Source organism: Ictalurus punctatus, chromosome 17 (genome assembly GCF_001660625.3).
Source record: "Ictalurus punctatus breed USDA103 chromosome 17, Coco_2.0, whole genome shotgun sequence".
Taxonomy (NCBI): Eukaryota; Metazoa; Chordata; class Actinopteri; order Siluriformes; family Ictaluridae; genus Ictalurus; species Ictalurus punctatus.
The window spans coordinates 14,975,261-15,002,027 of record NC_030432.2 but is presented as its reverse complement, the minus strand read 5'-3'; the positions used below and the strand labels follow the sequence as shown (position 1 = coordinate 15,002,027).

Below are 26,767 nucleotides of genomic sequence, written 5' to 3'. Positions count from 1 at the left end.
GCGATGACACCAAACTTAACACACCTGCTCCCCATTCACACCTGAGACCTTGTAACACTAACAAGTCACATGACACCGGGGAGTCAAAATGGCTAATTGGGCCCAATTTGGACATTTTTACTTAGGGGTTTACTCGCTTTTTTTTGCCAGCGGTTTAGACATTAATGGCTGTGTGTTGAGTTATTTTGAGGGGACAGCAAATTTACACTGTTACACAAGCTGTACACTCACTACTTTACATTGTAGCAAAGCATCATTTCTTCAGTGTTGTCACATGAAAAGATATAATCAGATATTTACAAAAATGTGAGGGGTGTGCTCAGTTTTGTGAGATACTGTATATATTGTCTAAATGTATTCATAGTGCAAATATTATGACTTGTAATAATCCATAAATGTGATTTACCTTTTAAAGAATAATATAAAGCCTATTATTCTTAATCATGGAATGACTTCTGGATGTAGATATTCGTAGATAGATATAGATAGCTATATTTTATTTATTACATATTCAATTAAATGCAGTTGAAATCAGTATATAATTACAAAAATGTGAGGGGTGTACTCACTTTTGTGAGATACTGTGTGTGTGTGTGTGTGTATATCAGCAAATCAGCAAGGCCAGACATGGACTACTGCATCCTGACCTAGTGGACTGCTCAACTCTGCCAGGGAATCAATTTGCCATCTGCAATAACTGTCCATGCTCTGCCAAACCTTTCCCAGATGTGAGACAGCAGAGGGTACAGACACCACTCTTCACTGTGTATGTGCTGTCTCACCATTGTACCATCCTGTAAAGTGAGTTGCCATCAGTGAAGTGAGGCATGGACAGGCACACCTGAGGAGTATTTTTGCAAGGTGTAGTGTGCCATCCTTTGCCTTTGTGCCTTCCTCATTACTAATGTATTGGACCAACATGTGGCAGTGTCTGAACAGCTAAGATAGACAGCTAAGGGCTAAATAGACTGCCTTCAGTTCCAGCTGGTAGAACGGGGGTCCAAATGCCTAATTTGTCTCTATGGCACTTCACTGTCTATGGCCATCTGTGGTGACTATCTCCCCTGCGATGGGAATCTGCTCCAGTTCCAATAGATACAATAACTGTTGCAGCTGCAGTTAACAATCCTAGCATTCTCAGCAAGACCATGAGGCAGCCTGCCTGCCTATTGCGGGGATATGGGGAATAGAGGGAAAGCCAACTCCAGCCCTTGTATGTGTGTTAACAGAATCTACTTAACACTGGTTGAGGTAGAACCACTCAACCATAGTAGTGGCATATAGTCACAGGCCACAGCCGGTGGGCGATGTGAAAAACTAACAGCGCAGAGGGAAGAGGCATCCAGCAAGGGCCTGAGAGGTAAGTGGTGTATTGAGCAACAGAGCAGTACAAACCTAACTAACAGGGAAACCAGCACAAGCTAGCATCCAAAGAATTCTGAAAGGCTCTAAAAAGTAAGGAATACCCTCACTTAGCTTGAAGAGAGAAAAGATAACAGGCTATCACCAACTTTGGAGGACAGGTTTTCTGTTGCTTCAGCTGCATTAACTGCCACACAAATAGCTCTAACGTGTACTTGAGATCTGACGTCTACAAGGCAAAAAGAAGAAAGAGAACAATGGCCACATGACAATAGAACAGACCCAACTAACAGGGAACATTCTCAGCTGGCTAACGCTCTGACAAGGTTCTATCAAAGTTATGAACAAACGTTTTTCCAGTAGCGTTAATTGAGCATTTATTCAAAGCTTTAGCACAAAAATATTATCTATACATCATTCGTGGAACATTTTTCCTAGAAAGTTTAAAACGTTACTATTTGGTTGTTTGATCATTATGGTCATAAGAGAATTTACAACGTGAAATCACAAGACTTAGGGTCAGAAATTAAAGGAGGCTCTGGGCAAAAATTCCACCGAAAATGATCAAAATGCCCCAGATATTTAAAATGTAAGGGCAAAAAAAGGCCCCTTGTTAATCCCTGTTTTTTTATTAGGAACATTTTATATACTATATATACTAAATATAAAGATCAATCCAGGTTAATTCACGTGATATTTCTGAAATCTCTGCACATGACTCACGTGGTGACGTGAGTGTTGTTAATGCTCAGAAAAGATGGAGCGGTTTTAGATTAAAAAGAATACAATCAGCCAGGCAAATCCAGACATGCCATCAAACACTCAGACAACTGGAATCCCCAGTAATCCCTGTCCTAAACTTCATAAATAGACCTGAAAGTGAACAGTTTTGTTTATAAACACACTTTTTTATTTCAGGTGTAATTTTTTTTGTTCTATAGGAAGGAAAAGTGAAAAATTTGAGTTTCATGTAACCAAAATAGCTTTTCTAGGATACATTGTTACCTTATGGGGTGCTTATGGACCAGGACAAAGTCCCTGCTGTCACTAACTGTCCCAATCCCACTACAGTCAAGGAACTGCAACAATTTTTAGGATTTGAAAACTTTTCTTCTGAGGCTTCAGCATCATAGTGTCACTCGTATCAGCCCTGCTGAAGTAGGGACCCAAAAGGTTGAAGTGGAATCCCTGAGCAATTCAAGTATTGGCCACCATCCTAAAACACCTTCAAACCCTTCATCATGGATGCCTCAGAGACAGGGGTGGGGACCATCCTCTGACAGCGGTTTGGAGAAAAAACACCCAGTTCCACCCAGTGGCATTTTACTCCAGGAAGTTGTCCTCCACCGAGTGAAATTAGAACATCGGCAACATGGATCTCCTCGCTGTGAAGTTGGCACTGGAAGAATACCGTCATTGGCTGGAGGAAGCACCTCACCCATTTATGTATATTAAGACATATTAAGTCATCCAAAAGACTGAATTCTTGCCAAACACCCTGGACACTTCTGGATATTGTTTGAGAGATAGAAAAAACACTGGAGATAAGAACTCCCACATAGTGCCCAACAGAGAAAAGGTATGTGCCTTCTCATCTCTGCAACAAACTTATCACATGGGCTCACTCCTCCCTGCCTTCAGGACACCCTAGCACTCACAGAATCCATTAACTACTTCAGAGCTAATACCGGTGGCCCCTGATGCTCAAAGGCATCCACAGGTTCATTTCATCCTGTTCTGTCTTTTCCCAAGCCAAAATACCTCACACCCTGCCTGTAGGAAACTACTCTAAAACTCCACCACAAAGACCATGGTCACACATAACTATCAAATATGTCACCCCAGATCTCTCCTCATCACAGCACAACACAGTCATCATGGTGAGTATCAACCTTTTTTCAAAGTTCCTTCATCTGCTTCCGCTCCCTGGCTTGCCATCTGACTTTGAAATGGCCAACCAAATGTTTTGGTACTTTGGCATCACTGAGTATGTAGTGAGTGACCGACGAGCTCAGTTCACATTTCGTGTACGGGGAGGGTTCATGGAAAATCTCAGCATCATGGTGAGCCTAACATCAGGATATCATCATCAGGCTAATGGACAAGTGGAGAGAGCCAATCAGGAGATATGACACTTTTTGCAAACATTCTGCACTACCAATCAGGAAGACTGGGCACAATTCCTACCATGGGCAGAATATGCACAAAACCCCCTCCATTACTCAACAACCAAGCTAACACCCTACCAATATGTCCTTGGACACCTTGGATACCAACCACCTTTGTTCCCATGGAACGCCAACCCAACTGACTCAACCGCAGTGGATTACTGGTTCATGAGGAGTGAGTGAGTATGAGAACAGACTTGTCAATGCCAGAATCGGCATCTAACTACATCTCCCACAGCATTACACAGCCTTCAAACATTGCCACAAACTTCAACTCCCAGCACACTTATTCCAACTCACCTGATTACTAACCACAAACACCTAGACTCAATTACACAGCCACAGTATATAAAGACTCTCATGCCACTACTTCATTGCTAAGCATATGCACTGTGTTAGATTCCCAGTTGTTACCAAGCCAGCATATTGTCACAGTCTTTATGGTTTTGGTCTTATTTCTGGTTTCCTCATTTTGCTCTTGCCTAGCCTGAGTCGATCTGTTTTTTGCTTTCTGTATTGGATTTGTCTGCAAGCTTTCACAATAAAGCTTTTGTTTACCTGCAACTGCATTGTATCTGCCACCTGGAGTTAAATTAAAGCTAACTTTTTAAATACTTTTAAATATTTTTGCAGCATGGACATGTAAAGTACACAGTAACTAGAAGTGTGTACTTAAAGTGATTTTAAATCAAAATTTGTCTCACCATCTGTTATAAACAGGAAGTACTACATCCATGATTGAGCAGCCATATCTCTCATCCATACTCATCCAACCTTCTCTTTTATCTTGCTATCCTTGCTATCATCCTTCTACATTATTGAAGCAGGTGGACATTTGGGAAGCTAGTGCCAGGTTTTCATTTCACCGTAAGTTATATACTGTATATAACCGTGTGTGAGACAAATACAATCTCAATCTTGAATCTTATATTTATATATATAATATAATTTCTAGGAATTTAAAGGCTTTTATCAACTAAACTTATTTTTGTGTTTTATTTCAATCGAGAAAATTCAATGAGATTTTAATTAATTTATTTATTTATGCTTGAGAATGGGCGGGGTTAAATTTTTTTACTGCAACCAGCCACTAGAGGGCCTCGGACATTATTATGTAAACATAAATATAAATGCCTTAATCCACTGTTCTGGGGTCTGTTGTAGAGCTGAAAAACAATAAACATGGAGCATCAAAATCTAGTCTCAAAACCTACACTTTTCAGATGAAAGTGTGTGTGAGTGTGTGAGTGTGCGTGCAGCTCAGTGTCGCCACAGCGCGGCGGGCTTTTCAGTGTGTTAGTGTTCACTCTCCATCCACCGCTGGACAGCGAACATGTTGCGCAAACGAAATACAGCGAACCACATCAGTCAGTCAAACCTTCTCCTCCTCCTCCTCCCCTCCTCCTCAGGGTTCTCACACAGAGTATCAGTGTTGATCCTTTAGATTTGTTTAAGTGTAGAGCTGCTCGGGTGGAAATGTGACTCCGGTAGTGTGAAGCTGGGGAAGTTTATTACCACTGTAATCAGAGTTACTTGGGCACATCGGAGCGCAGCTGGACAGATCGGACACACTCAGAGGATGGAGGTATAGTTACTTTATTCTTCTTGATGATCAAAATGTACTTAAACATCACATTATAGCGCTCAGACTACCTGAAATAATTCTGTAAATTGGAAACTCAAAGTTTCCTAAAAGACGGACTGAAATGTTTTCTTGAGACCAAAGGGGAAGGAAACTTCTACTGAATTCCCCGACTTCTAAAAGCAAAGTGGACTGGCAGTCACACGATCTGGCAACCGATTTCTGAAGTATCACTAAATCATGAAGTGAGACTGTAAAATACTCTGGAAAAAATCCTGCACCCATAGACATATAAAAACATTGTATATGACCACACAACCAGTGAGAGGTCTTTTAAAGAAACTGTTGCAATGTCTTGCAAATAAAATGTAAAAAACAACAACAACAAAAAACCTCTCAACTAGAAATATTCATTGTTAGTAGGCACACGGTGTGAACTGCCACCCCTTCGATAATTAATGCCACCCCAATTACAACTCCACATCTGAGAGGTCTTCTTTAAGGTCGACTTAATGAATCGTACCTAGCTCATGTGGATTTAAATCCTCACTGAGCATATTGTTTTACATATTCTGACCAAATCTGTTGAGTACTAGGAAGAACAGAGCAGTGGTTCTCAGAGTGGGTTCTGGAGACCCTCAGGGAACCGAAAAACAAACCCTTTAAAAAAATAAAAAAATTAATTAATTAACATTGTAATAAGTCAGTTTATTAATGATGTCAGCTTGGACCTGTGTTTTGTCAGTGAAAATTTGAGGAGTAAAACCCATTTGGCTCTAATAAATACCCAGATTATTATTTGACATATTTCATTAATGAGCCTAATTTTTGACTACTCAGATTATGGTCATAAAATAAATCTGTGCTGAGGGGCTCTGTGGATATTTATTTTACAGTAAAAGAGATCTCTGGCTGCAAACTTTTGAGAGCCCTTGCTACAGAGTAATGAAGCCAATGCAGTGATACCATTATGTAGCAAACAAACAAGATATTCAAATGAAACCTTGTCCTACACAGAGATGATGCCACAATGTATGAAGTCTAATCTTGAAATCAGTCACAACCCCTTAGTAGAAGAGCATATGCAAGTACACATAGTGATTAAAAAAAAGTGCTGATATCTGCTGTATATGGATAACGAGTGCAGGGTTTTTGCTTCTCGTCTCTGTATGAGAACACTTCCTCACATAACACGTGTTGCTTGTTCTCTTGCTGCCTTAAAAAGTGCCCAAGTGCATTCAACTGGTCTTTGCTGATGCTGGCAAAATGGGTAGAAAATGTGTGATCCTCAGCTGAAATGTCCTCAGGCTAAGAACAAATGGGGAACGAGAAACAGAAAGAATGATGAATTGAAGAGAAACTGAGATGATGTGTTCTTACAGCACTGTGTTGTCTACAGCATAGCTGACTGACTTCCAGCAGATTAAGCCAGTGAAAGCTTGTAGAATCAGGAGGGAAAATTCACAACATCCTCTGGTCACTTACTATTCTGCTGAAAGCTTTGGGAGTCCCCTGTGTATTATGAGTGTGCGTATATTATGTGTGCATGTGTGGGTAGATTGGGTGTGTACTTGGTCCCATATATAGCTGGATAGAGTAAAACTAGGAACAGAGTGTAACTGCAGATGTGAAAGAATGGGCTGGATCTGCAAAGCATATGGGAATGAACATGTATTATTCATCTTAAGTGCAAAAACAAAAATAACATGACTGCTGCCGGTATGCAGTACTATCAATGGACCCGTTAGAACCACAAGTTATCCAGTTATACACTCAGCTGAAAAAAAAGTGAGATGGTCAGCTGCTATTTTCAATCTGAACAATCAAGTGGACACCTATAATGGATTTGCCAGACTCACAGCCTACGTTTTAAAGACCAAACCATGCTGTAGGAAAGTATTTTGTGTTCTATGATTGAAAAAAAGAATGGAGACTCTTTTTTAGAGTTGTCCTCAGGAAGTCCTGTGTCTTCTCAAGCATTCAAGTGCTGTAGTCATGTGGTACAATGCCATGTGATCAGAACACTTCTCCTTCTCTTACATTGGTATCTATTAAATGTTAAATGAATTTTCTTTCATCCCATTTTAGATCTCTCTCTAGAGGAGAGAGAGAGAGAGAGCGGGAGAGTGCTGATGGGGTATAAAATGGGCTGAGCACACAAACATCTGCACAGTTCAGCCAACCATATGATGTTTTTAGTAATAGCTAATAATTCATTTCTGCTATACTTCAAGATTGCATTAGAAAAGCTAAATATGAAGGATTCCCACCCAAAATTTGTGAAATATTCAGAAGTCAGAAAACAATGCAGTAAGTGTGTCTGATTAAATCACAGATGCTGTAAGATTTTACATGACTGCATTCTTCCAGTTGTTAAGCTTTTAATTTACGCAAGTATTGAGTAATACATAATAAAAATGATAAAAATGTATACACTATTTTGTGAAAATGTGTGCCCTGCTTATTCAAAGTAAACTTTCATTTCAGTTAGTCATCTGCATATAATCATTTTTGTTCCAGACAGCATGTTCTGACTTCCTCTTCTGTTTCAGTATTACTTTGTCCATGATAACCTGCTTCAATGTCCATGACAGTGACTTCTTGAGTGATTGAATGAGGATTTTCAGGGTCACTCTCTCTGTGTCGGTGTATCTAGGCTACATGACTGGCATCTGCTCTTTATTAGCTTTTTATATTCCTGATTTTTGACCATTGCCTCAATATTGCCTGCTAACAGCTAGACATAGTAGACTGCTACTAATCTCATATAATAAAATATGACCATATCTCCTTCAATAGAACAGAGAAAGCAGCGAGGATCTACTGCGGATTGTAAGGGACCACTGAAAAGAAACACACAGAAAGAATAAAAAGGATTCATACTTATCTGTTAAGTTATTTACTCTGTGAATTTGCAAAGGTTGTATCAAACCGTGATTGGTTTATCAATTGGTGAGGTCCCTGTTCATTAGGTCCAGAATCATATGATATGAATGATCCTTTACATCATTTTTCTCAGACTGCAGCCCTAACACGATGCCCTCTTCAAACAGGTAATATTGAGCCATTGGTAACAAGCCATTGAGTTACATTTGGTGCATTTTATTTATTTATTTATTTATTTTTAGATAGAATACTAACCACTGCAGTACTGTAGCTCTTTAAGGCATGAGTCTGACATTCCTGCTACTATATGCTTCATAAGATGTCTTGGATGGCTTAGTTCCCTTGTCTGTGATAATACAAATCAGTGCTTGCTAATCAATTTAGCAGTTAGTGCTCCCTACCATGTGGGAGCTTGAAAAGTTGTGGTGATGTGCTACATGTAGTAGTAGTAATAAGAAGAAGAGGAAGAAGAAGAAGAGGAAGAAAAAGAAGAAAGGGCATTTTTGGAGACTTTTACATATTTAATATAATCTTCCATTTTGCTCAGGTGTGCTACTGAATCTAGCTGAACTTATGAGAACTGTGTATCATCAGCATAGAAATAAAAGCCAACGTTATTTTTTTGAATTACACATTCAAGGGAAAGATTGGAGAGCCTAAATCAGAACCTTGTGGTGCACCATATTGTATTTTTTTAAAGACTCTGACTAGTCTGAACAAACTGCCAATTGTCTGTCAAGTAGGATCTAAACCAGATAGGAATTTGTCTGCCAAAACATAGCTTGTTTTCCACCCTACTGATTAAAATATCAAGGTCAATAATGTCAAAGGCTGCACACAAGTTCAACAGTACCATAAAGAAAATATCACAAGTGAACACAAGCAGGTCATTGACCATTTAAACTTGCACTGATTTTGTAATTGGATGATTTGAAATGTCATGGAGGAAGTCACAAAAAAGTAACTGTTATATTAAAGGGAGGCCCTGACAGCAATGGAATACAGCAACACTGGGAGCATATTGGGCAAAAATAAACATGGAACATAAGTGTTAGAAGTACAAGTGATAAAGTTTTGTAATCTTGCAGTTATAGTAGCATTTTTGTAGATAAAGCCATGATTGTTCCACTTATGTCACCCAGAGAGTTTAACTCGTACAAAAAGGAGAGGTAATGATCCATGAAGTTTGAACAACAGTTTGAGAAGGGACTGTGATTGCAGACAAATTCCTAATTCTTATAAGTACAGGAACTATTACATGGATAAACTGAGAAGCATTTTATAACCTTTCCTGGGGATCCTGAATGCAGTTTCAGGAAAAACAAGGCATGACTTTAGTTATCCACCAGCAGTACATTATGCTAGAATGGGGGAAGTGGAGACATTAAGCACTCGAAGCATAAGCAGTGAGAGGAAGCTTTCTGTCTTGTGACACTTGCAGGTTTCTGTATATGGAGCGTCACTCTATGCACTGCCATATATTTGGAATGCACGTCTAGACTGCTGGTGCTCAATCTCAACATGTCTTGATATACATTAATAAGAAAAATCTGATGGCTGTCTTTGCCATTTATGATTGTTTGAAATTACAGTATATTTGATAGGACTTGCCTTGACTTTAGAATCCATATTTGGTAATGCTGAAGAGTAAGGCATATATGTAGGGCTTGATGCCTACTTTCAATGCTTGAAGGCTTGTGTCATTATCATTACAAGTAAGATTGTTATTATGTATCTATTAGGAGTGTAACACAATGACACTATCTGTATCTGTATCTGTTTAGTGCTCCAAATATCCATATCTGTATTAGTCGTCGCCAAAACCAGAATTAAAAAGTAATAATAATAGGAAGCAGTAGGAAGCCACCAGTGTGTCCTGAAAAACACAGGGGGGAAAAAAAACACTGGAGGTAGAAATGGTAGCACTGTCTCTGTCATGGCCTGTGAATTCTGGCTCTGACAGTTCCTCAACCTCAGCTACATCCCACAAGTTTATAATTGGTTTCAAGTATTTTATTTTTTTAAATCCCACTTGCACACTTGGGTTTTTGTTTGTCCCTGCCCACAATATATTTAAATATTAATGGTGGTTTTTATTTGTCCCACAAGCTTCGTATCTGACTGCAAGCTCAAGCCATGAAAGTACACCTCATGTCCACGTGACTTCTGTGGAGTCTCAGACCTGAAGCACAATTGCAAGCTGATTCCCTGTGAAATGTTCTGGCAAGCTTTCTTTAAGAAAAACCCCAGAATGTATAGTGCATCTCCTATTTGTGTCTGTATTTGTATCTATTTAGAATACATTATCCATTCTTACCGAATAAAGTATTCATATTCATTTACATCCCTACTCTGGTTTGCAGATATCCTGACATGCTTGCAGCAGGTGCAGCAGAAGAAGCAACCTTTATTTGTCACTTATACATTAAAGCACAGTGTAGTTCTTTTTTCGCATGTCCCAGCTTGTTAGGAAGCTGGGGTCTGAGCGCAGGGTCAGCCATGATATGGCGCCCCTGGAGCAGAGAGGGTTAAAGGCCTTGCTCAAGGGCCCAACAGCGACAGCTTGGCGGTGCTGGGGCTTGAACCCCTGACCTTCTGTTCAGTAACCCAGAGCCTCAACCTGAATTTACCTGATAAGGAATGTAGCTTGGTTATATTCACAATGTTGGACAGAGTTTCCAGATGTTATTCTGTACAGTGTCCTTTAAAAATAACTGCTGTGAAATATGACAGGGTTTACTAAACTTGCTATAATTGTTCAACAAAAGTGGGCAAATGAAGGGCTAAACTTGCAATTCCAGCGGAAAGCTGGTGTGATTTCAAATAGACCAGGTTTCCTTGGAAACCTGGAGAAACAAAGGACATTTGCAAGTCTGCTGTAGTATTAACAAGTCTTGGCTGCTGTGTTATATGGTCACTCCTGGCAGACTGAACCCGGTGTTCTTCAGTTTAATCCAGCACACTTAAATGAATGTAAACTTCACTCTGCTCGAATTCTACAGTCTAGAAAGACTGTTATTTCCATCACTTCTTTTTATTCATATCTATATTTATCCTTCTTCTTCTTCTCTTGCATTCTTCTCCACTGGCTTTTCTCTTCAAGATTCATCATTCTCATTTTACCTTCCTTAATCTGCCCAGAGCATACCTTAAATAAAAGAATTATATAAAATACAGTATATCACAACTAGCCTTGGTGTCTATATTTGGACATGACTCTCATGTAAGCATTAGATGAGCTGATTGGTGAATAAGAGGTAACTCTTTCACCACATCATGTGTTTGCTGTCTCAAAAAGACTGCTTGTTTGATTATTTGTTAGTTTTCTTAGTTGTAAAGGTTTGTACTGGTCAGCTGATCTGTAGCAAATGATGTTACTGTACAGGAGAGGACCTTTTATTACTTTAAGTAGAAGGAAATGGCACTTGATCAAAAGTTGTTACTGTATTCCTCTGTATCAGTAAATTAAATGCTTGCTCAACAGCCATAATAATACATACGACATCTATATCATGTTATGCTCTGAATATATGAGCTATCAAAATTGATTTATTCATCAAAATATTCAGCACAATTTTTTAAAATAATTTTTTATTTATTTATTTTTACATTTTGTAGTTTTTCATAGTACTTATAGACCAGTAATTATCACAGAAGGTATCTTTAAAAACTGCAGTTTGCCATCTTGCCATACAGTAGATCTAGCTAGTTTCTTTATTTCAAGCTTCTGTTTTAGTTTTACTAGTCCTGAAATCACGCCCATCCCCACCCGGAACAGAGCTGCTGATCTCTGCCCTTTTTTTCTCTTAAAAGGCAACTCAAGAGGCACATGTGTGGTGGCCTGGGAAAATCTTTCACATGGTGAAATTGTGACATTATCTACTATATATAGTATGTTAGTCTTTTGCATGTATCACAACCAGAAGCAGAGTTGTATCAATTTTAAATCTGGTTACTCCCAAAAGTGACAAATTACCCCTAAAATTGCAATTAAAGATTCCATTCTGATTGTGGAGTAGGACCATAGATCATTTTAACGGGTAAAATAACTGATTTGGCTTTTTACTACAGACTACTTATTAGTCTGTTTTGCTACAGCACATAGCTACCCAACAACCTAATCACAGCATGATAGCTCTGATTTCATACTGGAAAAAAATCTTCTCAGCTAGCAGGTCATCTAAGCATACTGAAAATATTTTGGTTATTTACAAATTTACATATAATAAAATGTACATATTATTTACTATACTATATACTGTAGTTTTAACTGTAGTTTTTGATTCTTTCTGTTTCATATCATGAAAACAAGTGAAGAAACTGATACTACATCATCACACTGTGTATTCACTCTGTTACATTGGAAGGCTGAAGTGCTGCGTAGATTCAGTCAGGACAAATGCACCTGCTAATTCTTAGTTTTGTGAGTTGTTGGAATCATCACACTCTTTAAATATGATCTACAGCTCTTCCTGCTTACGCGTGCTTGTGTTAACACATCCTCAAATCACTCACTCACACACATCCTGTGTCAGATGATAGAAGGCAGAGATAAGAGTTGAATTGCAGCTGTGCTCTGATCAGAGCTGAGTGTTTTGTCTCAGCTGATTGTTTGCGTCTGAGTGTGAGTGTGTGGGCTTTCCTAAAACAACTACATTAGCGGTTCTAGTTTGCAGACTTTCCAAAAAAAGATATAGAATAGTATATACTAATTTTACTTTAAAACTCCTTGAAATGTGATGTAGTCTTTTACATGGTTATAGTTGTTTAGTAAATTTGACTGTTAGGCCATATTTTCTCTCACTGGACATGGTTCACATCAACATCAACAAGAAAATAATGACCTAAGCCTTCGTGACTGCTTGCTGGCGTTTTTCTCAGGCCCAAAACCCCTAAAATAGATCTGGCTAGGTTTTCTCTCCCACAGAGGACCCCTCTGGTCTTCCCAGAGTCCTAAACTCTTATATCCTATAGAATACAGTACAATCTCACTCTTGGGTGGATTACAAGTTTTGCCATACATGATCTAGGCATAACTGTGCTCACTTGTGATAATAATCGAATTGCATGTGAGTTGTTAGATAATGAGTGTGAATATGATCACATTTGGCAACAGGAACAGTACTGAACTTGAGTGTTATTGTGTTTAAAATGGGGATGCGATCTTTGAATGCTTGAGTGAGTAATTGTGGAAGTTATTTTTTGCAGCCTTTGTGTTGTTCTGAGACTGAAGGTCATTTGTGTAGACCAAGGAGCAAAGTTGTGGCTCCTGTCCAAATGTTTTATACTAGAAACCATCAGCTTTGGTTAACCAAAAAAAGCTTTAACATTCAATAAACACTCAACTCCATTGTCTTCTTGTGAAGTTTTTCACTGTGAGCACTTAAGCATGTTTTTTTTAAGAGACAGGAAGGAGTTAACAATCATGAGCTCCAAAATAATGAAACAAGGGTGGGTGGTCTCTGGGGGCTTCTGCTTATCACGGATGAAAAAAAAAAGAACTGTAGGAATTTAGAAGGAAACAAATCACAGGGAAAATGTTTCTCTATCTCTTTGTGTGTGTGTGTGTGTGTGTGTGTGTGTGAGTGTGTATGTGTTTACTGTATTTAGGCAACATGTGCAGGATTTGAAGTGTGTGCATGTAGTAATCCCTTTTGGGTGGAGGGAAACAAGGTAGGTGAGATCACTGTGTTTGTGTATGTGCAGAATTGGGAATGTGTGTATATCTGCCAGACTGAGTAAGAATGTTTGTGGGAGAAGTGTGTTAATGTTTCCAAAGGGTTTGGCTCAGACAGGGCAGACACCCAAAGCTAGAGGCAATAAGGAGGATCTGTGTGTAAAGAGTGCTTTGTCCTGAATAACTCTCAGAGCAAATAAATAAATAAATAAATAGTGTGAGGAGAAAAATAGAAGCAAAGAAAAAGAGTGTCAGTGCCAGTGTCAATACCCATAACTTTAGTGATTATTCATTTTGCTTAATACTATTACAAAACTATATTTAAGAAAGAGATGGAAACTGCTATCACTGTCTGTAATTCCCCAGGCAGTTGGCGTGATGTTAGTCAGCTGTGTTCTAGGAAACACACCCAACCTTCCCAGCCCCTCTGTCCCTAATGCCCCTCTGGGCTGATGTCACCATTTCCCTGCGCTACTTTTTCATGCACTTTTCATGTGAGGCCTGCTTCATTTTCCTGTTGTTGTAAAGCGGGAAATGTGATCGGCCTCATAAAACAAGTGCTGTCTGAGTCTGAAGGTAATTCTTGTATCGTGGTTTATGTAATGGCTCGGAGGCGTGTAAAACTACTATCTGGGCGTATTGTCTCCCCTGCAGGCTTGTAATTCTTGAGCTGGCTCTTTTGGTGGTCTGAGGATATTCTAGGTTCTGTGGGAACCCTGTGTCAACAGTGAAAGTAAGCCATCATGAGGTTTAAACTGCTTCAGAAATGCACGGGTCAGAGAACATCCAGCAGTAACAGTGCCTGTGCTCAGTAAATCTGTTAACAAAACAAAGAGGCCAATGCAGCAGTTCTGTAATTCACGAGGCACGGGTAGGGTGTGTGGGAAAAGCACATAAATCAACACGGTTAGCATATAAATCTAAAGAGTGTCATTGCTCAGGGATGAATTGTATCAGATTTTAAATACATCCAGGGCTTACTATCAGTATGAGTTTATGAAACCGTAAGCTAACCCTGGGGTAAAGCTAAGGTAATTGAGTTAATATACAAAGCTATGTTCAGGGTGAATGCAAGATTACCTTAAGTACCATTTACATTGCTGATAACTTCTGTAGTACATTCCTTTGTTCTATAGCTATGCCACAGTTATGAAACTTTGGACTTAAAGAAATACTCCAGTGTTTTTTTTTTTAAAACGTACTTTTATCCAGCACATCTGTAATATGTGTGAAAGAATTTCAAGATGTTTCCCTGGAATTAGAAAGGAATCTATCCATCCATTTTCCATACTGCTTATCTTACACAGAGCCGTGGGGGACCCTGGAGCTCATCCCAGAGAAAAACGGGGCACAAGGCGGGGGACACCCTGGACAGGGTGCCAACCCATCACAGGGCACAATCACACACACTCATTCACACACTACAGACAATCTGGAAATGCCAATCAGCCTACAACACATGTCTTTGGAATGGGAGAGGAAACCGGAGTACCCGGAGGAAACCCCTGAAGCACAGGGAGCACATGCCAACTCCACACACACAGGGCAGAGGCAAGGCTAAGGGTTGTTGTTATTGTTGAATTAAATCAATGAATGTTTAAATTGGCTCAAATACTATATGACTCAAATTCTACACATATTAGGATGTAATAAACATGACAGAATATCTAACAGAAGCTGCTCTAGCCAGAAACAGAAGGTTTCCAGTACAATACAGTGAAATGTAATTATACTTTCCCTAGCACAAGGATATTAAATCTTATCAGCAAAGGACCAGTCTGGCTGCAGGTTTTTCAGCTTGCTCATTCCAAGCAAAATTCAGGCTGAACGTAGGTGTTATCAGGTGTGGCTCAAGCTTGGAAATGAAATGAAAGACCCCAGTCCTAGGGTTACAAAATAATATAATAGGTTACAAATGCTTATTAAGCTCAGTAGCTGCCTTTAGAATTCCATTCTAAGAAGCTCACTTTTACAGGAATTTTCTGTTCTTTTTGCAGTACAATGAAACATGTCACATGGAAAATATACACTACACATGCTGTAGCTAGAGATTAAGTTCAAAAACACTGGAGTATTCCTTCAAGAACACAAAACTTAAAGTATGCATGCATTCATCCGAAGCATCTCTCTTACTTTTTCAGGAGGCATCTCCAGTCAAGTTATCAGTGGCTGAACTGGCTGGGAAGTTCAAAAGTCATCCACTGCCAATGCCAAGGAATGACGAGGTAATGTTTCATTTAATTTACTTGACACTATTCTTACACGTTCCTATAATTTCTACGTATTCCAATCACAGGAGAGACAGAATAGACATGTTAGGAGTTCTGCAAAGGAGTGTATAATGTATAATATAATGTATAATGTGGGGAAGCTGTGGTTCAGGTGGTAGAGCGGGTTGTCCACTAATCGTAGGGTTGGCGGTTCGATTCCCGGCCCACGTGACTCCACGTGCCGAAGTGTCCCTGGGCAAGACACTGAACCCCAAGCTGAACCCCAAGTTGCTCCTGATGGGAAGTTAGCACCTTGCATGGCAGCTCTGCTACCATTGGTGTGTGAGTGTGTGTGTGAATGGGTGAATGAGACACAGTGTAAAGCGTTTTGGATAAAAGCGCTATATAAGTGCGCCATTTACCATAATGTGCAGCTACATGTGATTTACTAGTAGTAGTAAGTCTAACTGACAGGACTTATAATCTTCAAGACGTTTTGCCAGTCACCAAAGACGGGCTTTATTAGTCCTTAGAGCCTAGTCCAGTCGCCCTGAAATGTCTTTATGATTATAACCCAAGTCCAGTCACACTGATGTATGACTACTAGGCATTTAAAACGAGCTGTGTACCAAGAAAGACAATCTTGTACAAACATCTGCATCTTAGCCATCATATATTTAAGGAATAAAAAACTTTGGGACATGCTATTATTAAAAAATGAACAACTACTGGGTGGAGTGATGCAGCCCGACATGATGCAGAGTTATTGTTACTACTCCAGAGTTGATTATTTTCCTACACCAGCACATCCTGAAGTGCTTTACTCCTCTTATATGAGAGCAATTAGACAACAATGTCATTTTTACACGTTTAAGAAAAGGGAGCTCCTGTTATCCGTTATGTTAGAGTAGCTATAAACAGTTTTAATTGTTAGGTTTAGATAATGTTGAATGTCCTCTATACAAGTCCCTGTGAATGAGCTGTTACTATAGAAAGTATGCATTTGTATTATAAAATTACGATTTACCGACACTATTGTCAGAGCTGCTGTTCTAGAAAATTAACCATCTTCACAAGATCTATGGTATAAATATTGATGTATATAGACATAGAATGGGTACAATCCATCATATATTGTTCATTAGCATTCTGCATATGCTATCTGATTTGTAATGCAAGTCCATCTGTCACTGTCTCAGAGAAAACCTGTTCAAAGGAGCCCTCCGTGTTCTTTGCAGTTACATGACCAGATGGATAGTGAGAGTGAGAAGGAGGTGAGAATTTAACAAAGATACATCACTTCGGTGTGAACAGTTAGTGAATGTAACATTTAGCATTAGGTATAATCAAGAAGACTTTATTCTCACCTAAGCCAAGCTTAACAGCTTGTATCAATGTACAGAAACAGCTGCACGTAACATATTGTTAGGTATAGTGTTTACATTAGCACTTAATGGTGTTAAATGGTGTTTTTTCATTAAATTGCTGATATGTTCTGGTCTACAACTCTTTCTGTCCAAGAAAACAACTATTCCACCTCAACCTCCCCCCAGGGCCAAGCTGAAGAATTCTCCTCTCATTGAGAAACTGCAGGTAAACATCCTCTTAAGATTTCTTTCTCTCTGTGTAGTAACTAATACGTGAATACAGTATTTATTTATATTTTATACAGTATTTATCTTTTATTTTAGTATTAAATAATACATGACATTTTGTGACAATGCAAGCACTGTTTCATATTTGACCCACAGGCCCTATTAGTCTGTAAGTCTGCAGGAATCAGCAGTTCTAAGGGAGCACTTTACACAGGAAATGCTCCATCTTGCAGCTTCCTTCATCAGTACTTTCACACATACATGCAAACTGTTAGTGATTACTGAAAACTTTCAGCACACAGATGTCCTACTACATGCACATTTATTGCAAAAGATACAGTACTATTTCTGTCTGATGAAGTCAGTTCCTCTCAAAAAATCTCTGGTCAATGAATGTAAGTATAGCTACATATAATTTTGGTCATATTTGGAGAATAGCTGTACATCTCCTTCACACTTGAAGAGATTTGCTGTAAGTGCCACTGCTGCCACATAGTGTTCATCTGTGGCATTTAAAGCTGTTCTAGGGGGAAAAAAGTATACAATTATACACACTAGGGGTGTAACAATGCCATTATCTGTACCTATGCTCCAGATATTCAGATCTGTATTTGGATTTGAAGTGAGCGTGGTGTAGACTTGTTGGTAAAATTATTTTTTTAAACATGGTTTTTAAACCACTATGCCCCAGGAACACTGGAAAGCACTAAAAGAAAAACAGGGTTACAGGAAATGTAGGTGATTTTTCATTCACAAATTATAACAAGATGTAGCAATTTGCAGAACATAACTTTATTCATACTTTATTTATACTCCTTAACTTGTACAGTTGCTCAACCTCAGCTACTTCATTCAAGTTCAGAATCAGTATCAACTGATGACTCAAGCATCCTTGAATCCTCATTACATGAAAGCAAAAATCATTTTTGTTGCTTCCTGCAGGATCTAGTCTCAAATAGATGCATTTTCTCACAAGCAATCTTAAAAAACAGACCTGTCTGTATCCTGTTAGTCTCTGTATTTGTATTAATTTAGGAAGCATTATTTGTTCAATCCGAATAATGTATTTATATTACATCCCTAATACACTCTGTAGATATTGTGTGGTAGTTCTGGGGGATTTACGGCAGCATTTAGGGATTTATAGAGCTACAGCTCTGTCCCTGTAGCTTGGGTTGGCCCAGTCTTGCTTGCTAATCAGATCAGGTCTTAGTCATGTTGCCAGGCTGCTGAGTTGTCCTGCTCTCGACTTAGCAGCCATGAGACAAAAGGGCTGCCACTTGTCTCTCTTCTTCTTGAATCCTGTACAGGTAGGAATCATATGTAGTGCCATCTCTCATTCAAATAATGGCTCTCTATTGTTCATTGATTTTGGATGATCTGAGCTTGATCCAGGTCATGTGATTTTTCTGTGTTCTATTTTGTGAATCGACAACATTGTGAATGAGGACTTGACCTCAGTGTGTTTCCAGATACTTGAATAGTAGACAGACAGATTAATAAATAAGTTAGGCTTATGTCTATAGAAATAATGAATAACCCCAAGAATATCAACTTCCTTTCTCTGATTATATTTGGGATTATTGTTTTCAAACACTCATTGAAAAATATGAATGCATATTAAATTAGGCTGGCTGATACAGTGGTAGTGGCACAGCTATTTGTATAAGTCTCTATTCTCACTGCCTAGTGATGCAGACTTTCAATAAACACAAAATGAATCACTTTCATGTATTAATTCATACAATACGTTAACATCATGTGGAATGTATGTGGTCCAATGTTACTTTTTTTCTTGTCCCACGTAGGCCAATCCCATATTGTCACCTACTATACTGCTCAACACAAAAAGTCTAGAAGGGAAGCAACCGGCTGCACCATTCTGTCCCATCAGCCTCTGCGGTCCCCAGAGTCCCACCCTGAGGCCCCCTCAGCAGCACGGTGCCAATGAGGTGCCCATCAGCTTCGAGCAACCAGCTGAGGGCACCACACTGCCCAACTTCAGCAAGGTCTGACTGTTTTATTCAGCTCCTCAATGCTAAACACTGAACCATGCAAGGAGGGTTAGGGCCATTTTAAGGGAATTTATTGTTGAACGTTTGATAGTTAAAAATGAAAGTAAATAGGGTATTAATTAAAAACCAGGTATTAATTAAAAACGTATTATTGTTGTTATTATTATCATTAATAATAATAATAATAATAATAATAATAATAATAATAACAATATTTAGAATAGTAATTGTTTTAAATAATAATTGCCATGTTTATTGTTGAACGTTTGATAGTTAAAAATGAAAGTAAATAGGGTACTAATTAAAAATGTATTCTTCTTCTTATTATTATTGTTGTTGTTGTTGTTATTATTAATAATAATAATAATAATAATAATAATAACAATATTTAGAAAAGTAATTGTTTTAAATAATAATTGCCATGTTTGTGCTTTATATATAGAACTGATTAGTCAAATTAACGAATAAATCACATTCTACATTCTACATTCACCATCTACATTCAACAATGAACTATAAATCTATGATAATGGTTATCAGTATATAAGTATATATTATCTTATTAAGTATATATTACAAGTATATTGCTGTTCACAGTATGTACTGAAAGACACATTTACACACAAAGCCCACAAATTCAGAAAAAGTGTTTGGACATATGACTCATAGGAGACTCCTTTCAGTTGTTATACGTTCACATATTTTCTTCCTCATTTGAATATTTATGGGTTCCATGACCCCTACCATTTCTTAGACCCAAACCAGATTAGTCAATGTGGATACTGCTGTTGTTACTGCTGTTGCTACCCTGAACTGAGGGTAAACTTAACAACAAGAAGTTCTGATTTGGTGTCATACACATGCAAACAAAATGTGATGTCATACACATGCAAACAAAATGTGATGTCATACACATGCAAACAAAATGTGATGTCATACACATGCACTCAAGGGCACATTAGCTGCAGAGGTTGAGCTGTTTTCAGAGCCTAAGCTTCATATAAGCTCAAAGTTGCTAGCAATGGAGGATGAAAACTGTAATCCGTTTAAGCCACTTATTTCTCACATCATTGCACCTCTCTCTCATGCATCTTAATAGCCAGTGTTTTATGTGGAATGATTCGTGTTAAGCTCACGAATATCTACACACTAGACATAGAGGGAGCATGCAAAGCACAGTTCTGGCTTCCATTACTTTAAACGTACAGTTTGTATATTTATGTCATCATCGGTAAGTGTTTCATCCTCGTCAGAGTCAAGGTGGATCCTAGCCTAACCCAGGTACACTGGGTGTGAGGTAGAAATACACCCAGGATGGGATGCCAATCCATTGCAAGCTCATATACATTCACATCTAGGGGCAATTTATTACATTTACATTTATTCATTTAGCGGACGCTTTTATCCAAAGCAACTTACAAACGAGAACGTGCAAGCAAAGCGATATATCAAGCAGAGGAGAATACAAGTAGTGCTACCATACAAGATCCATTAATTGAGTTCTAGAAGAAGCAAAGTGCGCAGAGTAGAGGTGTAAGTGCCAGAGTAAATTTTATTATTATTTTTTTGATGGGTTGGTTAGGTGTTCATGGAAGAGGTGGGTCTTTAGCTGTTTTTTGAAGATGGTGAGAGATTCTGCGGTCCGGTTTGAGGTTGGAAGTTCATTCCACCACTGAGGAAAAGTTAGTTTTAATGTTCTTGAAAGGGACCTTGAGCCACGCTGAGTAGGTACTATTAAGTGTCGGTCGTTGATTGATCGCAGATTGCGTGAGGGAACGTAAGCCTTCAGGAGAGAGTTGAGGTAGGAGGGTGCTGTTCCAGACAAGGTCTTGTAGGTGAGCATCAAGGCCTTAAATTTGATGCGGGCGGCTACAGGAAGCCAGTGGAGGGAGATGAAGAGGGGTGTGACATGGGTTCTCTTGGGCTGGTTGAAGACGAGGCGTGCTGCTGCATTCTGAATCATCTGAAGGAGTTTGATGGAGCTGACAGGGAGGCCCGAGAGTAGTGAGTTGCAGTAGTCCAGTTTTGAGATAACAAGAGCCTGGACTAGTATCTGTGTAGCCTGTTCGGTGAGGTAGAGTCTGATTTTCTTGATGTTGTACAGGATGAACCTACAGGACCGTGCAGTTGTTATGATGTGGTCTGTAAAGGTCAAGCTGTCATCGAGAATCACCCCAAGGTTCCTGGCCGTCTTGGTTGGACATATCATAGACATTTCACCTACTTGCATGTTTTTGTAAGGTGGGAGGAAACCAGAGAACACTGAAGAAACCCACACAGACACAGGGAGAACATTTGAATCTCTACACAGCCAGCTTGAGCTCAGGATCTAGAGCTGAGGAATCAGGAAAGCTGCTGCACCACAGTGCCACCTTTTGACCAATAATATAATATAATATATACATTTCAAAGATACTCGTTCATTAGAGAAAAGGTGATTACAGTAATTCCATGTAATGGAATTGGATAGTTTGAGTAGTTTGAGGCTTAGATCTTTCAGGCCTAGAAATTAGCTCCACCACCCAGCAAAGATAACAACTCACAAGGCATACAGAGTTTTAATAGAGGGGATCAGTTATAGAGGAGGGGACGATTTTTCCATTTTTTTTTATTGCAATGTTTATTCCCCTTATTTGGAGCATATTGTCCTAGAAGTTACAAAATGTTCCTAATACAATCAAATTAATACAGTCAGTTTGTTTTATTCACAATCTTTAGAAATCCCTTAAAATGCAACATCTCTGTCCAAATGAAGATAGAGTGGTGCTTGAAAGTTTGTGAACTTTATATATATATATATATATATATGTGTGTGTGTGTGTGTGTGTGTGTGTGTGTGTATGTATGTATAAATATAACTCAAAACATCATCATATTTCACCCAAGTCCTAAAAGTAGACCAAGAGATCCCAATTAAACACATGAGACAAAAATATTATACTTGGTCATTTATTTATTGAGGAAAACCATCCGATATTATATATCTATGAGTGGCAGAAGTATGTGAACCTCTAGTGATTATCAGTTTAATTTGAAGGTGAAATTAGAGTCAGGTGTTTTCAATCAGTGGGATGATGATCAGGTGTGAGTGAGTACCCTATTTTATTAGAGATCTATCAAAGTCTGATCTTCACAACACATGTTTGTGGAAGTGTATCATGGCATGAACAAAGGAGACTTCTGAGGACCTCATAAAAAGAGTTGTTGATGCTCATGAAGCTGGAAAAGGTTACAAAACCATCTCTAAAGAGTTTGGATTCCACCAATCCACAGTTAGACAAATTGTGTACAAATGGAGGAAATTCAAGACCATTATTACCCTCCCCACAAGTGGTCAACCAGAAAAGATCACTCAAAAGCAAGATGTGTAATAGTCTGTGAGGTCATAAAGGAGCCAGGGTAACATCTAAGCAACTGCTCTCCAAAAGTCACTAAGTCACTTCTCTCCAAAAAGAACATTACTGCCTGTCTGCATTTGCTAAAGATCACATGGACAAGCCAGAAGGTTATTGGAACAATATTTTGTGGATAGATGAGACTAAAATTAGATTTTTTTAAAAATGAGAAGTGATATGTTTGGAGAAAGTAAAACACTGCATTCCAGCATAAGACCCTTATCCCATCTGTAAAAACATGGTGGTGGTAGTATCGTGGTTTGGGCCTGTTTTGCTGCATCCGGGCCAGGACATGTAATATTCAATCATTTTCTGTAATAAATAAATAACCAAGTATAATATTTTTGTCTCATTTGTTTAATTGGGTTCTTTTTATCTACTATAGGGCTTGTGTGAAAATCTTATTATGTTTTAGGTCATATTTATGCAGAAATATAGAAGATTCTAAAGAGTTAACAAACTTTCAAGCACCACTGCACATCTTAAAAATGACTCATAAAAGTGGTTCTCGTTTTATGTTGCTATACCAATAAAATACTGACACTGTTTTGCTTTTTGTCTCCACAGAGTCGAGTCCGACTGTCTTTCAAGCGGCGACCACCCACTCGCCAGCACCGGAAGTCAGCAGGTGAAGAGGGGGCTCCAGACACACCTGAGGAAAACAGGTCTCCATGTGATCTGCACAGTCCCGATAACGCTCCTGACAAGAATGGCAATACAAAGGATGCACTGAATGTTCCTCAGGAGGAGACACACGAGAGCCAGGAAGACTCCAATCCTCTCATTACTGTAGAAGACACAGAGCTGCAGGAAGAACACAATGATATGAGCAAGGACAATGAAGGGACTGAAGACACCGAAGAGGAGAACAAGGAAGAGGTAGCCGAGGAAAAGAGCTCAGGAAATCCTGAAGCTTCGGACAACCAACAAGAGGAAAAGGCACTTGAGGAACATAGCACAGAGGAGATGGAAGGATCAAAAAAAGAAGAAGAAACTTCGGGAGAATCTACTGAAGAGAACATGGATGCCGAGGTAAACATTTCACACTAATGGTACATGAGCATGCATCATGAGGGAATACAAAACTACACAAAGCAAAGTAAGCACGGTATTCAGTTCTGCGAGAAGCCTGGTTGGCTGAAGTGTTGCGAGAGATGAGATAACTCCCTTATCTATGCAATGTTTATCCGTCTTTCAAAATAACTTCACTTAGTAAGTTCTGAAATTCAGCAGCTTTGTTTACATAGAAGGCTAAATATAATTTGTTTCCTAAATACTCCTTTTAGTCTGTGTGACCAAATCCAATTCAGCTAGTCAGACTGTAGTTTGCATATCTACAATGGTTGTTATAGTAACAATACGGGTAGGGTAGGTAAATATTACGTAACTACCAGCATGCCAAATAAATTTTATTTGTCACACACAGCCATACACAGTACGACATGCAGTGAAATGCTTTCTTCGACGTCCGATGTTTAGTGACAGGAAACAGAATTTACATAAAAACAGAACTTATTTACATAGAAGTAGAAAAATAAAGACATCATATAAAAGATATAAAAGACAGATGGCAGAAAAAGTATTAACAGTATGTGGAATACACATGCACACACACTGTATGTTTTATATAAAGATACATATTTGTCTTAGAGGACAGCAACAAACACTGGAGATCATGCTATATGCTTTGTTTGATGTGTGTGAAGCCCTCACATGAAACTCACATGCTTTCCTGATGCTTTGACTGTGGTTGTTGCTCTTGTTGCAAATTGTTGTTGCTCGTGTTGCAAATTGTTATATGGTTTCAAGAAGCACCATAAGAAAATATCTTTTTTTTTTCATTTCCTGCTTAAATCAGTAGAAAGATAATCTACAAGATAATCTCTGAAAATCACAAATTAAAAACACAGTATTATAAAACAGCAAAGAAAAAAACCTTGCCATCATTGTTTATTCTTTAAACCCAGTATTGTTTTAAGGAACCTCAAATGTGTTATTTTAGACAGCATATCAGCCGATATTCATATACGAGCATTACTTTCCTATCTAAAAAGCTGCATGTTTTAAAGAAAGGAAAAATATATCTGGTTTTAAAAGTCATGAAGTTTGCAGAAGAAGAGGAGTGAAAATACTTGCTGTCAAAAGCTAAGTTAAGCCACATACACTAGCTTGTGAGATTTATAATGACTCCAAATTGCAATTTTTTTTTTTTCAGGATCAAGCTGGAGACTGAGATGGACAAACATATAGCTGTGAAAAGTGGAGAGTGCAGTGGAGGAAGGAAGAACACTGGCCAAATGCAGAGACTTGTACTTTATAGAGTTGGACCTGGATTTATGCTCTAAGCCCTCGTGTATCAACAGTGTTGCCACTACCACAGCTGTTAACAAGCCTTGCATGGTTGACCATCTAACAGTGGCCTAGGAATACTCCAGTATTTTCAGAGTATGAGCAGAAAACAAAGTGTGTATTAAATTTCGGGAGGATATAAACCTTTCCTTATCGTTTTTTCTTCTCTTGATCATGACACCAGTGTACCTGAACCTCTATCTGTTTCTGATATTGTTGTGTAGCTTACAAATGTAGTCTTTAAACTGTTAATAGAATGCAATGACATCAGAGTGGTGCAGATACTATTAAGGCGAATGATGTTACTAGCAGCTCTTACTAAACCTCAATTGCTATGCAAAGTATGTAATGTGACTTTTTAGCCTCTTTAGGAGACTAAGCATTTTTAACTATGCAAGCAATCCTTCAGGAATCCTTTTAACCTTGTTCCACCTGATGATAATTTGCTGTATAAGACTGACTGTAGAACTTTATATTTTAAAGCTTTTTTTGGATTTGGCTTTATATACCTTGAATTATTGTTTCATGTTATTATTGATGATGCAATGGTGGTATAGTGGTTATACTGTATACTACCAAAAAGCTTCCATCAAGCATACTATAAGGTTTATCTTTCAGAAAAGGTTCAAGTTCAAGTTGAACCCCATTCTAAAGCTAATATTATTATACATAAATAATAACACACGATTGACTGTGCTGTTACACAGAAATAATGCACACCTAATGACCAATCAGATTTGAGAATTCAACAGCACTGTGGTATAAATTAATTGAACAAATCCTTTACTTCTGAAACTGTTATTACCACATGGTGTTGAGTCCCAGCCAGAAATCCACCTTCAGCTGTTCAGTTCTAAGATAGGATTGGATTTTACTTCACTTGTAAGTTACTTGGGCTAAAATTGTCTGCCAGATGAATACATTTAATGGGTTAGTCTTTATTTTTAGGCTGCCATGTAGAATGAATACAGTGAGAAACTGCATCTTTAAAACTGTAGCACTCTGCAGTGTACACAAAGGGGCAGTCTAGCAAGGATTCATGCATACTTAACACTCTTGCCAATGACTTGAAGACAATTGCAAGTGACTGTAGCGGTGCTTGTAATTAATTGATTTAACTCTATACCCAACACAATTAAACACACTGATTTGGTCAAAAGTGAACAACTTGCAAAATAATAATAATAATAATAATAATAATAATAATAATAATAATAATAAAGGTTATTTATGAGAGAAGGTTTTGTTTCATCTTCACAAAACTGTTAACACATTGTAAAATTCACCATGGTTTATATCAGTAAATTTGCTTTTTGATATGTCGAAACGTTCTCCACATACTTCTTTGATCCACTCCTTCTCTTCCACTTGCTTTCCTTTTGCACTTGCTTTAATGAGGAATTATGATCAAAGTGATCGTGTAACATCATGAGATTTGTTCTTGACTTGAATGACATTAGTTTATACCCTCAAATACAGATCATTACATTGGAGTTACAAAGCAGAAGCCACAGCGGTGGATTCCAGC

The 26,767-nt window shown here is 38.4% G+C and overlaps 1 protein-coding gene across 2 annotated transcripts; it reads left to right on the top strand.

The window, feature by feature from the left end:
- Nucleotides 1-4,866: 4,866 nt before the first annotated feature.
- On the top strand, nucleotides 4,867-25,743 carry zgc:153184 (uncharacterized protein LOC751652 homolog). 2 transcript variants are annotated; one of them, XM_017491555.3, is made up of 8 exons: nucleotides 4,867-5,115; nucleotides 7,912-8,001; nucleotides 15,817-15,900; nucleotides 17,085-17,159; nucleotides 17,407-17,478; nucleotides 19,289-19,489; nucleotides 23,458-23,922; nucleotides 25,106-25,743. In XM_017491555.3, the coding sequence occupies exons 3-8, from the start codon at nucleotides 15,883-15,885 to the stop codon at nucleotides 25,121-25,123; spliced, it is 849 nt and encodes a 282-aa protein (XP_017347044.1). In that variant the 5' UTR covers nucleotides 4,867-5,115; nucleotides 7,912-8,001; nucleotides 15,817-15,882; the 3' UTR covers nucleotides 25,124-25,743. The 2 variants fall into 2 exon arrangements, with proteins under 2 accessions (XP_017347044.1, XP_017347043.1); XM_017491554.3 differs by lacking the exon at nucleotides 7,912-8,001 and having other exon boundaries at nucleotides 4,868-5,115.
- The last annotated feature ends 1,024 nt before the right edge of the window (nucleotides 25,744-26,767 follow it).

Excerpts from the sequence above, each read along its gene's own strand:
- zgc:153184 (XM_017491554.3), top strand. Across the intron at positions 15,901-17,084 it reads CAATGCCAAGGAATGACGAG|AGAAAACCTGTTCAAAGGAG; the intron begins GTAATGTTTCAT and ends TCACTGTCTCAG. Across the intron at positions 17,160-17,406 it reads ATAGTGAGAGTGAGAAGGAG|AAAACAACTATTCCACCTCA; the intron begins GTGAGAATTTAA and ends TTTCTGTCCAAG.